The sequence below is a fragment of the Protopterus annectens genome, chromosome 1.part0 (assembly GCF_019279795.1).
Source record: "Protopterus annectens isolate FY-2018-M chromosome 1.part0, PAN1.0, whole genome shotgun sequence".
NCBI classification, from domain to species: domain Eukaryota; kingdom Metazoa; phylum Chordata; order Ceratodontiformes; family Protopteridae; genus Protopterus; species Protopterus annectens.
Window position 1 is genome coordinate 1,174,325,824 of NC_056725.1, and position 16,034 is coordinate 1,174,341,857.

Sequence of the window (16,034 nt, forward strand, 5' to 3'; positions counted from 1 at the left end):
AGGATGGAGTGGGTGGAGAAGAGTGTCAGGAGTGATTTGTGACAGACTAGAACCAGTAAGAGTGAAAGGGAAAGTCTACAAGAGGGTAATGAGACCAGCTATGTTATATGGGTTGGAGACAGTCGCAGTGACAAGAAGGCAGGAGTCAGAGCTTGATGTGGCAGAGTTGAAGATGTTAAGATTTGCACTGGGTCTGACGAGGATGGACAGGATTAGGAATAAGTATATTAGAGGGTCAGCCCAGGTTGGAAGGTTTGGAGACAAAGTCAGAGAGGCAAGATTACGTTGGTTTGGACATGTGCTGAGGAGGGATGCAGAATATATTGGGAAAAAGATGCTAAGGATGAAGCTGCCAGGTAACAGGAAAAGAGGAAGGCCTAAGATAAGGTTTATGGATGTGGTGAGAGAGGACATGCAGGTGGTTGGTGTGACGAAGCAAGATGCAGAGGACAGGAAGAAATGGAAACATATGATCCGCTGTGGTGACCCCTAACGGGAGCACCCCAAAGAAGAAGAAGAACTGATCATCAATTTCTGTCAGCTAACCTAATAGATATATGCTCTAATAACCAGGTGGCTTAGGAAAGCATTCCCAAGGCACTTCAGATAAGCTGCTGCTCTCCACACATAATATTTAACTTCTGGACAAAATTAACTTTTGCAGAGTTAGTAGCAGTGAACCAAGAGGCATAAAATCAGCTGATACTACATGGTTCCACAAGTTTTATGCTGTTAAGTATCGAGTTTGAATTGGTTGTCTGTTAAAAATAGTACGTTTCTTCTTATTCTGAAATGGCACTAACAGCAATTGCCACTTCAGTCATCTCCTGCTTTTCAACTGCTGACTGTCAATGCAGTTCTAGTATAATTCAGCAAAATGTGATAAAAGTAAGAGGGAGAAAGCAGTGTGACATCATCTGGCTCTGAACTCTAAATGAATACAATTCCTAAACATAATACCAAACATTCAATTTCTGTTACATTTCATAGACAAAGTATCTGCAAGTATACATTAAGTTGTCATTTCATGCAATTTACAATCATTTCATCTCCATAATATCACGGCTAAGTCACTTCGGCTGTGATTATAGCTTATTTATTATTTCAAATAGTTGCATTTAGAAAACAAGTAAGACGTGTTGACTTATGGAAAATGTCACTGAGAGAGCGATATTTAAGCATGCAGTTCAGAAATATGCAGAATATTGTAGCTGACAAAGCTGAAGTATAGAAAGACTGCATGCTAGTAGAGGAGATCCTTAAAGTTATGTAATAGGAAAAAATGGGAAATAGTTCTATTTTCAACATTAAGGCAGCCAGTATTTGAAATCTATGAGATGAGTCTACATAATACCCAAGTGCACTTTGGGATATATCATGAGGAGTAGTGTGGAGGTGTGATGATCGCACTGATGAGTATCCTGGCCTACGAGTCCCTCCTAGTAATTCTGCATATGGTTCTGTTTCTGATAAACAGAGCTGCTGAAGAGTGTACAGAAAGTGTAAAAAGATGGTGCAGTGTTGATTTCAGTGAAGAGATATAATTATGTATATATTCTGAATTAGATAATTCATGTTTATCATTGGGATACTAAGAAATCCTCACTGTATTTAAGTGACATGAGTTGGACATCTATGGGGTTATTCATTATGTTTTTGGAAAATTATATGTTCAGGCATGAGGGGTCATCATATGCTGCAAGAGAAGAGGGAAATGGGCAAAGTAAATAGGCATTTTATGCAATGGCTGTGGCGTTCGAAAGACATGCGTAGAATGGGCGTGCCTTCGTTGAAGGCTGGGCGTCAAGCTGGCACCCATAAAAAAATCTACTGCCAATCATTAGTGGACCGGAGTTCCGCTGTGGCGACCCCTAACCGGGAAAAGCCAAAGAAGAACATGCAATAGCTGCTACATACAAGAATAATGGACTCTTAAGTAAAACAAAACAGACACACTTTGTTAAGGTTTACCCCACACAGTTATAAGAGAAAGTGTTTTATATTAGTTGCAAATATCCCTTATTGACTAACATTTATATAGTTTAGTGTGGTGCAGTCAAACAAAGCATGGATGTTCGCATTAGTTGCAGATATCAAGTAGTGACTTAACATAATGTGAAAAAAGGCTAATATACATGTTTATTTCACATAAATAAAGTTTACTTTCTTGTGGATGTAGTATAGTGAGAATATGCAATTCCATACAGAAACTGCAGACTGTTAGGAGGCAGTGCCTAGCAGTTCTTATCTGTATTTTTTTTTTGAATAAAGGGCTATATGAATTCTGCAGAAAGCAATGAAGCAATGCTTAACAGTTATCTGACAGATTTTTACTTTTTGTTTCTCAGAAGACATCACCTTATTTTTGCAGAGTTAAAAATCACTAAAGGAACAATTCATTTTAATGGATGGATAGCATATTTCCATAATATTTTATTAACTTGTACCTCATTGTGAACATATTTATTAGAAGCTGTAGAGTTTCGCTGAAATGTGTGCATTCATATAGCTGGCCTGCAACATCTGTTTCTAAAAATCATGTTATTATAGTCATACTTCCATTAACATTCTCTTTATGATGATTTAAGAAAAAATCTTTAAATTTCAAATATAGTTATTGCTTCTTAAATCGTATTTCAAAAAAAGTTATTTTGGTGCATTATCCAGAGTTTCAGAACTGATAATGAGTATTCATGTTCTTCTTCTTTCGGCTTTTCTTGGTTAGGGGTTGCCACAGTGGATCGCCTGTCCACTCATGATTGGCAGTGGATTTTTATGTTGTTGAGTTGCCACCTCGGTGCCCAACCTTCCACAGAAGGCACACACACACACGCACGCACTCACGCCTAGGGCCAATTTAGAGTGTCCAATCCACCTACAGCATGTCTTTGGGATGTGGGAAGAAACCTGAGCCCCCGGAGGAAACCCACACGACCACAGGGAGGACATGCAGACTCCACACAGAAGGCACCCCAGCCGTGAAACAAACCGGAGAACCTCTTGCTGTGAGGTGGCAACGCTAACTGCTGCACCATCACAGCCACCCCATAAGTATTCATATACTTTAAAAATTGAATTGCAATTCATCTCCCATAATAGAGAATTTCAAAGCTGACTGTTACACTTGTTAAACATTTTTGTAGGTGGGCTTTACCCTTTGCACTCCCCTAACAAGGGAGATGCAGCATTACATTGTATCTTGGAGTAGGGGAACAGTCAATGATACTGCAGTTTAACAATTAATACATAATCATCTTGTTCACACTTAAAATTTTTGCTGGTACTAGATCACAGTTATAATCTGTGAATTTTCAATGGGACCCTGTATATTTCAACGGTAAATGTACTGCTAGGAAATACAGAGAAATAGGAAATGTGTTTAGAAGGTGGTTCATTTTAAATTATATGGAGATGGAATACATTGTCATGCAGAAGGGATTTGCAAGGAATAGTCAGACTTGCATGAACTGTGTTTATCTTGGTCAACATGGTAGATTGGTTTAAAATGAAAGACTGTGAAAGAATATGAGCAGCAGCAGAATACAGAGAAAGAAAGGGAATATAAAATATGTATGGTAGGTTTAGAAGAACATTTTAAAGGGAAGGAAAGGGAATGGATTGATGTGACAGAAAAAAGAAAAACTTGTTTGAATTAAAGAAAATTGAAGGAACAGTGAGAGCAAACATTCGGTGTTAAAGGAAAAATGAGGTGAGGTTTATAAGGCAAGAGCATATTTTATATGAATAGCCTTTTAGATGACTAAAGAGAAGAAGCTAAGTCAGTTAAATAAATGCTGAAGGTAGTTAAGCAAGGTTTTATTATAATGTTGAAAAAAAAAAAAGACATAGGCTGATGAGAAAAATAGTTTTACTGCTGACAGGTTTCAAGAGAGGATGAAAAGTTAATAAATGTGAAGATAACTGTGTCATAAATAATCAAAACATTAAGATGTGTAGCCTCGCCTGTGGTATAGAAAGATGAACCCCTGATTACAACCCAGGTGACTCAAGTTTGATTCCCAGCTCAGGAGCTTGATGGCACAGGCAGGGAAGCTGGGCATATTTGGACTGTATGAAGAGAGATGTGATTGAGCTCACTGATTATGTGTCTCAGGCATGTATTCTGTGTCTAGACTTAAGCAGCATTCTGCCGTCTCCAGAGTGATGTCTCAATACAAACAGAAAATGATTGACTTTAACAATTGGCTTAGTTTCTGGTGTAATTCCAGGGGGATCCAGTACCTGACAGCCTGGGAAGATATGATCGACAGACCACAATGCTTTGCCAGAGATGGCCTGCGTCTGTCTCACCTGGGCTTCGGGCTTCAGGCTTCTGGCAAAGGCTCTTGCCTTCCCCAAAGTGCTTTTTTTAGGAAAAGACCTGAAGTCGTTAAAACCAACATAAAAATTTCAACAAAATGCAAATTAAAGGTCATGCTGCTCAACGCTAGGAGTTTAAACATTAAATTGCACTCGTTGCAAGCATTCTTAACCCTGGAAAATGCTGACATCTGTGCAGTTACAGAAACCTGGTCCAAAGCTATGGAGAGCACCCCAGCCTTACCTGGTTACTCATCCTGCCTTACATTCAGACCCAAACTGTGGGCAGTAAAGCCAAAGGAGGTGGAGTTTCAATAAACATTAAATACATACACACCTCCAGGCTGGTCAAACAGTATGATGCACAAGAGACACTCCAGGAGCAGTTAACCTTTGACAAGACCCCTATTCAAATCATAGCTAGCTACTGTGCCCCAAATCTGACTCAAGATGCCCAATCCGCCCATTTGGACGTGTTCGAATCTATCAAGATTCAACCATTTACCCTGATCTTGGGCGACTTTAACTTCCCAAACATAGATTGGAAGAACTACTCATGCCAGAACATAAATGCCCAGAGATTCCTAGATTTTTGTCAGTGCAAATGCATTGGAACAGCTAGTCGATACCTCCACAAGAGATGATAATATCCTGGACGGTATTAACCAACATGAATAACCACTGCAGCATCCCTAGAGTATCATCCTTCCTGGTAAGATCCGACCATAAAGTGGTCATTTTTGAAGTCACAATCTCCTCCAACCCACCTCTAGCTAGGATCAGACATAAAAACTTCTCCAAAGCTGATTATAGCCTCCTGAGGGATGGTATAAAAAGCTTCACAGCCCCCCTCCCCCTCTGTAGGAACTGGCACCAATGTCCAAAACTGCACCAAAGCACTATACGAGAATGTATATAGATGCATGGAATCAGGAATACCCAACAGGACTAAATCATCCTTTGCAAGAAAGAGTAAACCTGTCTGGTGGACATCTGCAATAAATAAACTCTATAACAAAAGGAAAAAATTGCTGTCCAAGACCAAGAAGGAGCAGGTGCCTAATTGGAAGCAATGTCTCCTTAGCCTGAACAAGTAAATAAGAACACTAGTGAAATGCTCCAAAGCAAACTTTGAGTCCAAACTTTGTCACATCTACTAGAGACAATCATAAGGCCTTTTTCACATATGTCTGCAACCTCAAAGGAAGCACCCAGATCTGTTCAGAACTGGTGGTCAAGGACACCGCATATACAAATGCCATAGATATGGCAAACTTGCTGAGTGACAGATTCAGTGAAAACTTCACCCCTCTGTCCCCCTATCAGTAAAACTGGACATCCCCACTACCTGCCCCCTTCCCCTTATATCTAGGGACTAGGTCATCACTGCTCTCTCAAAGGCAAAAAATACAGCCTCCATGGGACCCGATAACATACAAGGCTGCATCCTATGTGAACTCAGGCAGGAACTTGCAGCACCATTAGGCGCCCTGTTCAACCAAAGCCTGAATACCGGCTTCATCCCAGCTGAGTGGAGGACAGCCACTGTCATCCATTTACACAAAGGTGGAGTGTCTACCGATCTGGGAAATTATAAACTCATCAGCCTAACTAGCCTGATCTGCAAGGCCTGGAATGGATTATCGTGGACCTCATTAACAAGGACAATAGCAAACTCCAAACCCTCGATCCCACACAGTTTGGCTTCATCATGGGGTGGTCATGTCTGCTAAATTTGATCGACTTCTTTGAGGCAGTCACCAAAGCCATGGATGAGGGGAAGATGGTGTACACTGCCTACCTTGACCTGGCCAAAGCCTTTGACATTATTCTCCACTCATAATAGATGAACTCTCTCAACTAGGCATCAATCCGTATGTTACCAGATGGGTAGCAAACTAGCTCACTGATAGAACTCACCTAGTCAAAATAGGGGAAGCCACCTCAAGCAGTAGACCCATAACAAGCGGCTTACCCCAGGGTTTGGTCTTGGGGCCTCTGTTATTTGGGATATACTTTTCTGAGGTGCAGGCCAAAATCAGTGGGCTATGGCTGACCAAGTTTGCTGATGACTGCAAGCTGGGTGCTGTCATGAATTCCCCAGTGATGTAGACATCCTCCAAGAGGGTCTCACTCAGGCAAATGACTGGTGACAGAAACATGGCCTCAAGCTGAGTAGCAAAAAATGCATCATCGTCCCCGCAAATTATCACATTAATAACAACACTGTTTTCCCTACATTGACATTGTACCTAAGTTTTTGTTGTAAGAATTCTGGCATTGTACTCTACTGTTTTTCTGTGTGATTTGTTGTAAATGCTTTTTGCAGTTTGATCTCTAACATTTGTACCCAACTGTTTTCTGTAAAATTTTATTGTAAAATGTTATTTCTCTAACTAATTGTTTTAGCTGCCAATGCAATTTTCTTGCTGACTGTATGTAAAATGTTAATACTGATTGCAGAGCTTTTCTCCTCAGTTCTCCACTGAAAACGAGCTAATGCTCAGCTGGACTAACCCGGTTAACAAATGTAAAATAAAATAAATAAAATGAAATAAAATAAATATCCTTAGCTTGCAATCAGTTGTGAGGGATTTGGGCACCCAAGTTGATAGCAACCTGACTATTGACCACCATGTTGCTTTTGTTGTATGGAAAGCCTTTTACATGGCCCACCTTATAAGTAAGGGTATCTCATCCAGGGACAAGGAGGTCATAACATCCCTGTATTCCTCCTTTACAAAGGCCCATTATTGAATACAATGCCCCTTTGGGCATATACCTCACAAAGCACATGCAGCAGCTGGAGAGACCACAGAGGTTCCTCAACAGAAGAATCCAGGGCCTCAAACATCTGCCATACACGGATAAGCTAAAAGACCCATCCCTATACTCAGTTTCCTACAGACTCGTTAGAGGTGACCTCTGTCTGGCATACAAGGCGATCACGGACGCTACCTTCATGGGACTGCTTCTCCACTTGAGTAACTTGCATGCGCAGCCTCAACCTGGTTTGTGACATCAACAGGACTTATTGGCGGGACAAATTTCTGTCCCAGAGACTCCCCCATGTATGGAATAGACTCCCTATCTTCGTCAAGCAGAGTACGTCTTTACATATTTTTAAGTGCAATCTGGATAACTGGATAGGAAACAGAAAATATACCCCTGGGATTCCACCCGTGGGGCATTGTGTGCTGACTTGTCTAAAGATGGGCTAAAATCTTGGCAACGCTTATAAGGACCTCAGGGCCAATAGCCTAGTAACCTCCTAACATCCCATGCCTGTCCTGGAGGAGAGGGCATGGATTATGTAGGAATGTTCTTTGGTAATTTCTGGTAGAGGTTGGCACTCAGAATGAAAGCTAGGGCTGGGATAGCTGAAAAGATATGCCAAATCTTTGGCCCATAGTGGCACGTTTGCTCAAGCCAGTCTGACAAGGGAAGCTAGCCTATTACTTGCTTATGAACCTTTGAACCTATGAGAATGAAGGAAGGTTGCCTTGTCAGCAGGTTGCTATGGCAAGATAGAGATAGAAGGTATTGGACGCTATGATTAAAATGGAAGAGGTACTGAGGAAATTATTAAGAGTTAGAATAAGGCAGCAAGAAAATTCTGTAGTATTTTGGTACCCACACTGCTTTTTTCTTCATGTAGAAGCTCAAGAAACAGCAGATAAGAGTGATATAAGGGAGATAAAAGTGTTAACCATTAACGATAGTTAATACTCATATCTCCCTAATAGCACTCTTGTCTTCCTAATTTCATATTTTCCCACTATTAAATATCAACCTGTACTCATTTAATGTTCTGTTGATGCAGTTTTATTATGATTAAATAATATTATATATTATTGTATATAGCTTTCCCTTGTCACTACTACTTCTGTCTTGTTTATATTGCATTGTCATGTTATGAAGCCTTGTTTGTTTTCCATCATCCTCATACATATGTCAGTACTATACTGCAGCATATGTTCTTAGTTGCTTTCAGCTGTTATATCATGTGCACAACTCTAGGAGGCCAGCCACTGTATCACAGAGCCTGGTCTATACTGATAGCAGCTACATTGCATATTTGTCCAGCATATACTTTTCCACTGTTTTCATTATCTTTGTATCATTTTTATGTGCTATTTTACAACAGTGTTAATTTCTATGTACTGTGTTTTCATTATCTTTGTATCATTTATATGTGCTATTTTACAACAATGTTAATTTCTATGTACTGTGTTTTCATTATCTTTGTATCATTTTTATGTGCTATTTTACAACAATGTTAATTTCTATGTACTGTGTTTTCATTATCTTTGTATCATTTTTTATGTGCTATTTTACAACAATGTTAATTTCTATGTACTGTGTTTTCATTATCTTTGTATCATTTTTTATGTGCTATTTTACAACAATGTTAATTTCTATGTACTGTGTTTTCATTATCTTTGTATGTGCCTCTTTGTTTCTTACACATATAATTGCAGAAAAGAGCCATTGTACTTCCCTACCTACATGGTTATTAAATAAATAAATAAACACAGTGTAGTTTTTTTTCTTACTGATTACATATTTTCCAAAGTTGGCCAGTAACATAAAAAAGTGCTTACAGAAACCAATCTTCTGTCTTTCAAAAAACATTACCTTATAGTCAGGACAATTTCATAAGTTTTTTCCATGCAGAATAACAGTTCCAGTCCTAGATTTCAGGGACACCTTCCCGACTGCATTCATCCTTCCCACATAGCTTGCTTGAGTCTGTTCTTCAGAACTCTCTTTCTAGTGCCAGAGGTCAGGCATCTGAGTACATTAAGAGGAAGTGGCCATGACAATTGCTGCCTGTTAGGTGTCCTGCAGAGTTGCTTTTATCTGGTTTGCCTTCCTGCCTTAGACTGAGAAACCCCACATTTCCATACCATTGTACACCCTCTAGCAAAGGTGACCCTAAACAGTATACAACTGGCAGAATCTGTAATCAGTATGCAATAATGTGTGTGTGCGCGCGTGTGCGCACTCTCGTGTACCTGATTATCATTCACAATATAGGTAGCTGGCAGTTAAACTACAGCTTCTGCTCCATGTACTTATTTAATAGGGATACAGTATGGTTAAGCTGGTAAAGTTGTTGTTGTTTGTCTTTCGGCTTTTCTTAGTAAGGGAACGCCACAGCGGAACTCCGGTTCGCTAATGATTGGCAGTAGATTTTTATGAAACGCCGAGGTGCCAGCTCGACGCTCAACCTTGAACGAAGGCATACAACACTTTATTTATAGTCTAGAATCAAGAGGTTTCTCTTTAGTTTTCTACTTCTCTTCCATCTCTTGTGAGTCTCCTCCCCTGTTTTTCTCACTTACAACATTTTTATTTTTTTTTCACATTTGTATCTGCCATAGTAAGTGAAGTGTGGTTGCATTCAAACTCAGAACGTCAAGCTCTTGAAGATGCAATTAAGAAAATATGTACAAACAATGAATACATTTGTTTTCCTAGACTGGAGGCAGACCATAGTATTTCATTTGTTTTATTTTTCAGCATAGACCCTCCACCTGTTCTCTTAAACCATTTCTTAAATTTGAGACACACTTCTGTTTTGCCAGACTAAGGGTTTAGATTTTCTAAAATCCAGTACTTACTTTGACATAGCTTCTCTCCATACTTCTCAACCTCTTAGTGCAAAAAAATCTGAACAAAGCCAGAACTAGTTTGAGGGGGAGACAAAGGCCCAACAAATTTTAATTATTGCTCTTGTAAATGTAGAAATGTGCTAGAACAACATGTTTTGTATTAATTTCCATGCAATTTTAGAATCATATAACTTTAACCTTCAATAATTTGCCACAAAACCACACACTGTGTAAGGAATAGACTGAAAATATGAGGCAAACATCTGGATATTCTGCAAAAATCTGGACATTTGAGAAGTACGCTTCTCTCTGGGACTGCATTTGTGGTGCAACACAATTATCCTTATGTGATTGCCAGTTTCTGCAGCCCAACAATTCTGTTCCATCTTTATTTGAGAATATCAGAAGAAAAATGTTCCCTTCTGGGCTGAGCAGCTGTTATTCAAGATGTCTAAGGCTTGCTTTTCATAGGGCATCAGTTGTGAATCTAGTCAGTATGTTACAGAACTGCAACTGGCTAACCTCTTGTTGGAGAACTGACTAACCTCTTGCATGTTTAAGTCTCCCAACAGCACATCTCTGTTGCCACTTTTTGTGTTATACAGAGGAGTGGTTTTGTAAGCACCCTATCTGCAAACTGTACTGCCAGTTGCCTTCAGAGTGACACACAGTGCCCCCTCCCTCCCTTTTCGTCTCTAGTTATAGTGTTCTCTCCCTTTCCTTATGCTGCGGACTATTTCTCTAGTTTCCATTCCTGTAATACCCTGTACCTTGTAAACCATAGTATGTTGTCATTTCAGTCATACTTTATTAATAAGTGCCAGGAAACATATTACACAGACTGTGGCCATCGATAGTTATTACAAATGAGACATCCAGAGAGGTCATAATTCAGGCAGCCATAACACTGATTTTTGCCCTGTCAGCATCCTGGCAATGAGGGATTATTTTTGATGTGGCCCAGTCACCACCCTGGGTGGAGAAATGAGTGATCCTCTTCACCACAGAAACCACTAATTTCATCCTGATGTGACTAGAAACTTCCATGCAGTCAGTTACTGCTGAAACAATTTGGAAGCTGAATGCCCACTCTAGGTGCATCCATTTGTAGTGTTGCCCCTTGTCTGAAGGATTATGATATTACCTGGTCCCATTCAGATTCCACATCCCAGCATGATGATATCCATCTTCCCCACATAAGCTCCAGAAGACACCTGGGCTGCTGGTTTAACTCACTGTGTTGGGATCATGGTCATGGCTTTTATCATTCTAAATCATTGGATCTGGCTTTAACAGAAACTGGTTAACGTTGTGACACAGTAGTATAGCTTGGGGTCAGGTTAGCTTAAATTTTATAAAAGTTTGTAAAATACTATCACATGATAAGTTCATAAATGAATTGTTGTTGTACAATAAATATTAAAACAATTAAAATACCACCAAGTTCACTGATCCAAGAAGTAAGCAATTTTAATGAAGCAGCACTTTGGCTTGCACAGCTATCCAAGAGTAAAAACACACTTTACTTAAATACAGCATATTGCACAAACCAATTAATCAATTAAGCATACAATTTAAATCACATACTTCCAATTACATTCCTTGTTGAGTCCCTGAGGCTCGAAAGTACCATATTTTAAAATCAAGAGGGTTTCTTTTTTTAAAAGTTTATTTTTTAAGGACACACATTCACCTATACCAACTTGCAATGTTTCCAGAACACAACCCCTTAGAGAATCAGGATCAAAATTGTGTGCGTCATGAAATGACTCCCAAGGGAACTCTCTAGTTTATTTTATTTTTTATGTCTCTAATATGTTCCTGTAACCGGACCCTAGACTCCTCTAAGTTTCCCCTATGTAGAACCTATTGCATCCACATCTCAGCACATACACTAGCCCCTCAGTATTACAACTGTATTCATACCTAGCTGTAAATTTAAGACCATTAATAATAGGGAAAAGAACTCACTACATAATGACAGATGGAACAGCCATACTAGAACAATATCTGGATAAAGTGAAACACAGTAATAATTTTTTGTAGAGTGTCACAGTATTCAATATTTGGTCTAGTTTCTTTTAATTGTCTTTGTTTTTCAGATATTGCAGGTCTTAAAAGAAAATGTGTGTCTTTTTTCAGACATTAAACAGCAGAAGTGATGTCTAATGGAGTCAAACAGATAAAGAAATGATTTGATAATGTTGGAGTAGCAATCAAAAATGTTATATTCACTTAAGAAAAAGAAACACAGTTAATACATTAACACTCAAGAGAAGAGTGCACAGTTAATAGTGAAATAATAGTACCAAATGCATCTAGAATGCACATAACCTGACTTAAATGTAAGGAAGTAATGTGAGAAATCAGTAAGAAAGAATGGTGGGATACTTGATTCTTAAGGAAAACATTTCCATTAAGATGCATAAAATTGTTACCCTCGTGTGAATACAGCTGGTGAGATCACCTTTGGACTATTCCATGCAGTTTGGTTGATTTCAAGGAAAGGGGAAGGGGAAATAGAGAGAGAGAAAGACAAGACAAAAACTATTAGAACTTAATATGGGGGTTGTGTGACTAGAATGAAACTTTTAAGCATCTTTTTTTTTTTTGCTGCCATCCATTAGTTGACTATCAAGCCCCTTTCCTGCTAACCTTGTCAGCATGTTTTTCCCCTCCTGAAGACAAAACCTCTGCGCCCCATTCATTACTCCTTTGAATGAAGGTTGGGTAGTGGGAATGAATAATGCTGTCACCGGTTTCAGGCAAAGGGAGTTCCTTTACTGCTGTAATTTTTCCCATTGAGCATGCTTGTTATGTCCTGGGGTGTACTTTGCACTGACATTAAGTAAGAACATGCCTGCTGCTTTTGTGAGAGGTGCACATGAGTGGCCCTGACCTCTTAAAAGCAAAGTGTGTCCGATAATCCTCATTGTTTTCAAGGGCTTCTGCATGGAATTTGTAGTCATAGTATATGGGACTTAGCCCTCTCACCTTAGAGAGGCAAGCAAGCTCTGCTTCATTTTTGTTGACTGGTTAGCCCTTCTAGGAGGATGCTCATTTCAGAGGGTCCTGGAGGAAGCAGGCAAAATAAAACAAGTCATGATAAGTATCTCTCAGAAATTGTCCTATACTTATGCAGTAGTCTCCTACTCTATGTGAAACAAACTGGACCCATAACTCTCTCTATCCTTGATGAGTGGATGGGGGTCTATAAATTTACTCCTGGGCTGTCTTTTCAGGTCCTTCTAGATAGAGGGAGCAAATAGTGGAATTGCAGTGGCTTGCCTTTTGGTGGTCTGTTGGACTGAGTGGTTGGTATATACCTATAAACCGATTAACCTAAGTGCAAAAATAAATACAAAAAGCAAAAATTACCAACAGTCTATGCCAGAGAAGCAACTGAAAACTTTAGAGCACCTTAAAGGAAGTTCTAGAATCTGAGAGGGCAGCATCTTTTAGGAAAACATATGCTGATAATCAGGAAAAGACACCATCTGAAGTTACAGGTTATATGACTCAGGCAAAACAAGAATTGGTTCTTTCATAGGCAGTGTGATGTACATATAGAAGGGTCTTCCTGAAGAAGTTGTTGGATTAAAAGTGTGCTAAAATTCAGGTTGCACTGCTCAAGCATGAGGCAGTTCTGCTGGTGGAAGAAAACAGTTAAATTGATTGTTCAGTAACATCTGTGCCCTGTAAGAAGCTACAGAACAGCTCAGGCAGTTATTTCGTATTTGTCATCATTACACATGCTTCCATATGTCTGAATCTGAAAAAAATATTGATTTGTTATTACTATAGGTGTGCAGAACACAGGACTATCTGAAATGTGGAGTATGGTCTGTTGTAAAAAGTTGCAGGAAGGGCTAGTTACTCAGGATGACTTCTAATTGTTGATGCATACTAGTGATAAAAACCCTTTTACGATGCTTATTTTTAGCTAGAGTTTAAATAATTAAAATTATACCAAATGTTCATTTTAGTAAATCTGACTGGTGGGGTCTGCTCATTGCATATCTTATAGTCAATGTTTACTGCAGAGTTTGTCATGTTTACATTGTAGGGGAAAATATACGTAGTATTTGTGACCAGGAAATAACACCAGCGCTTTGAGAATGTGAGGTGCTAATATATGCTATGTAAATCTTTAACATAACTCAAGGTTTGTTTGCATTTTATTACAAAAAATAATAAAAATGCACACACAGTTTGAGTGATAATGTACAGGGAACAGAAGGTTAAACATGATTAATAACTGCTGCTGGTCAGTAAATACAGACAATAGGCAAATATATTTTATTTACAGCAGAGATGTTTATCCCTTCCAGGTAGTCACTGCCAATTGCTTCTGTATTGTTTGAAAAGTTTGGTGAGGTGACTGATTTGATGTTTTGCCCTTAGGTACGGTCAGTGCAGATATGACTTTGTAATACAGGTGCAAGCACATTTATTCTGTCTTGTCTGCATTCATTTTTAATATCTGTTTTTCACTCACTGAAATATTTGGGATTTTTGCTTTGCAGGCTGTCTTCTCTTGAACATGGTATGTGTTAGTGACATAATGCAGTATGAAACATATTACTAGACAGAAGTTGCTCCTGATCCTTTAATAAAGTACTCTTCAAAATAAGCATTTTATTAGCTATGGAAGCACTTTATAACTTTATAGTCACAAGTATTTAATGCTGTATTTTCAAGTGCAAGAAAACCTACATTCTGTTCAGATTTTGTCCTTGTCACCTGCTTTATAACCACTGAACATATTTTCAGTGTTCATATACGACTGTGTCCATGAATGCACATCAGAAGACATCTTTGCTCATTTTCCCATTATACCTTGTGTTTTCTTTCATATCGAGTTTTATTGTTAGAAATATACTTTGTCAAAAACTGCAAATTAATAAGAGTAAGCTGTCTTTGTTGACGATAGTCTGAATGGGACGGACTGATACAGAGTATTCAGAATCAGAAGTGAAAGTGATATAAAATGTTGTTTCTGAGGACGTTTTCCATCGATTAGTTTGTGAGCATGGTCCCTTGTCAGCAGCCAGTGTCATTGATTCTTGGTGGTATTCCAGATATGCCATTTCTGGCATGTGTTATGACATCTGTCACAACAGAAGCTTTGCCAAGTTGTTCTCTTTATGTTTATAATGGAAATAATTGAATGTTAAAGTGCTTTAATTGTCTTTACATGTTTGGTATTTTGAAGATTAAACAAATGTATGCTTCTGCTGTATTTTGCAGTATGCATTTATGTCAACAAACAAGCCAACATGGGTCCGTACCTTGACAGGAAAAAAGTGCAACAACTTCCTGATCATTTTGGTCCTGAAAGACCTTCTGTAGTGCTACAACAGGCTGTACAGGCATGTATTGACTGCTCTTATCAGCAAAAGGCTGTCTTCTCTCTCGTTCGGCAAGGTTATGGAGGAGAAATGGTTTCAGGTATGCATTACTGCATTATTTTTATCAGATTTTGTTCTAAATTTACTACTGCTTCTACTACTGCATTGCTGCAAACATTTCTGCATTTTACTGCAGAAGGTACATTAATTAACCACGGAAAAAGTTGCAACTGCAAAATGAGTTTGCTGCTGTTTCTTAAGGTTACAGCCCGTATCACACTGTCAAAAAAATGTTCCTGGTGTCCTACCGTAAGTGCAGTGACCAAAAGGATCATTTGGATATGTGCCCTATGGTTAGCATTGCTGCCACACAGTCTGTGTTTTTTTTTTTTTTGATTCAGCTTTTGGCTGGGGTGCCTTCTTTGTAGAGTCTGCATGTTATCCCTTTGCCTGTGTGAGTGTTTGCTGTAGTCTTTGGATTCCTTCCACTTCAAAAAGGCATGCTATTTTCTTTTTCTGTTTCAGACACAGATGAGTTTGATATCCTGATTTTGTTGCATATTAATTTAATTATTTTCTTTTCAGTATGCCTTCAGTATTGGTTCTACTATGAAATGCTGACATGTTTATCATATTGATCACTGCTGCAGTAGTCTTAGCTCTATAGAATTTATCCTGCCATGGATATAGCATCTAGCCAAATTCCAAAGCTTCAGGGCACCTTTCACATTCTCAAACCGTTAGT

At 38.9% G+C, this 16,034-nt stretch overlaps 1 protein-coding gene across 1 annotated transcript in view; it reads left to right on the plus strand.

Annotated features, from left to right (window-relative positions):
• Positions 1-16,034, plus strand: part of SCML4 (Scm polycomb group protein like 4) — a 1,377,708-nt gene that overhangs the window by 984,110 nt on the left and 377,564 nt on the right. Inside the window, exon 5 of the mRNA XM_044065424.1 lies at positions 15,189-15,389. Coding sequence (XP_043921359.1) covers positions 15,189-15,389 — 201 coding nt within the window. The remainder of the gene's footprint in view (positions 1-15,188; positions 15,390-16,034) is intronic.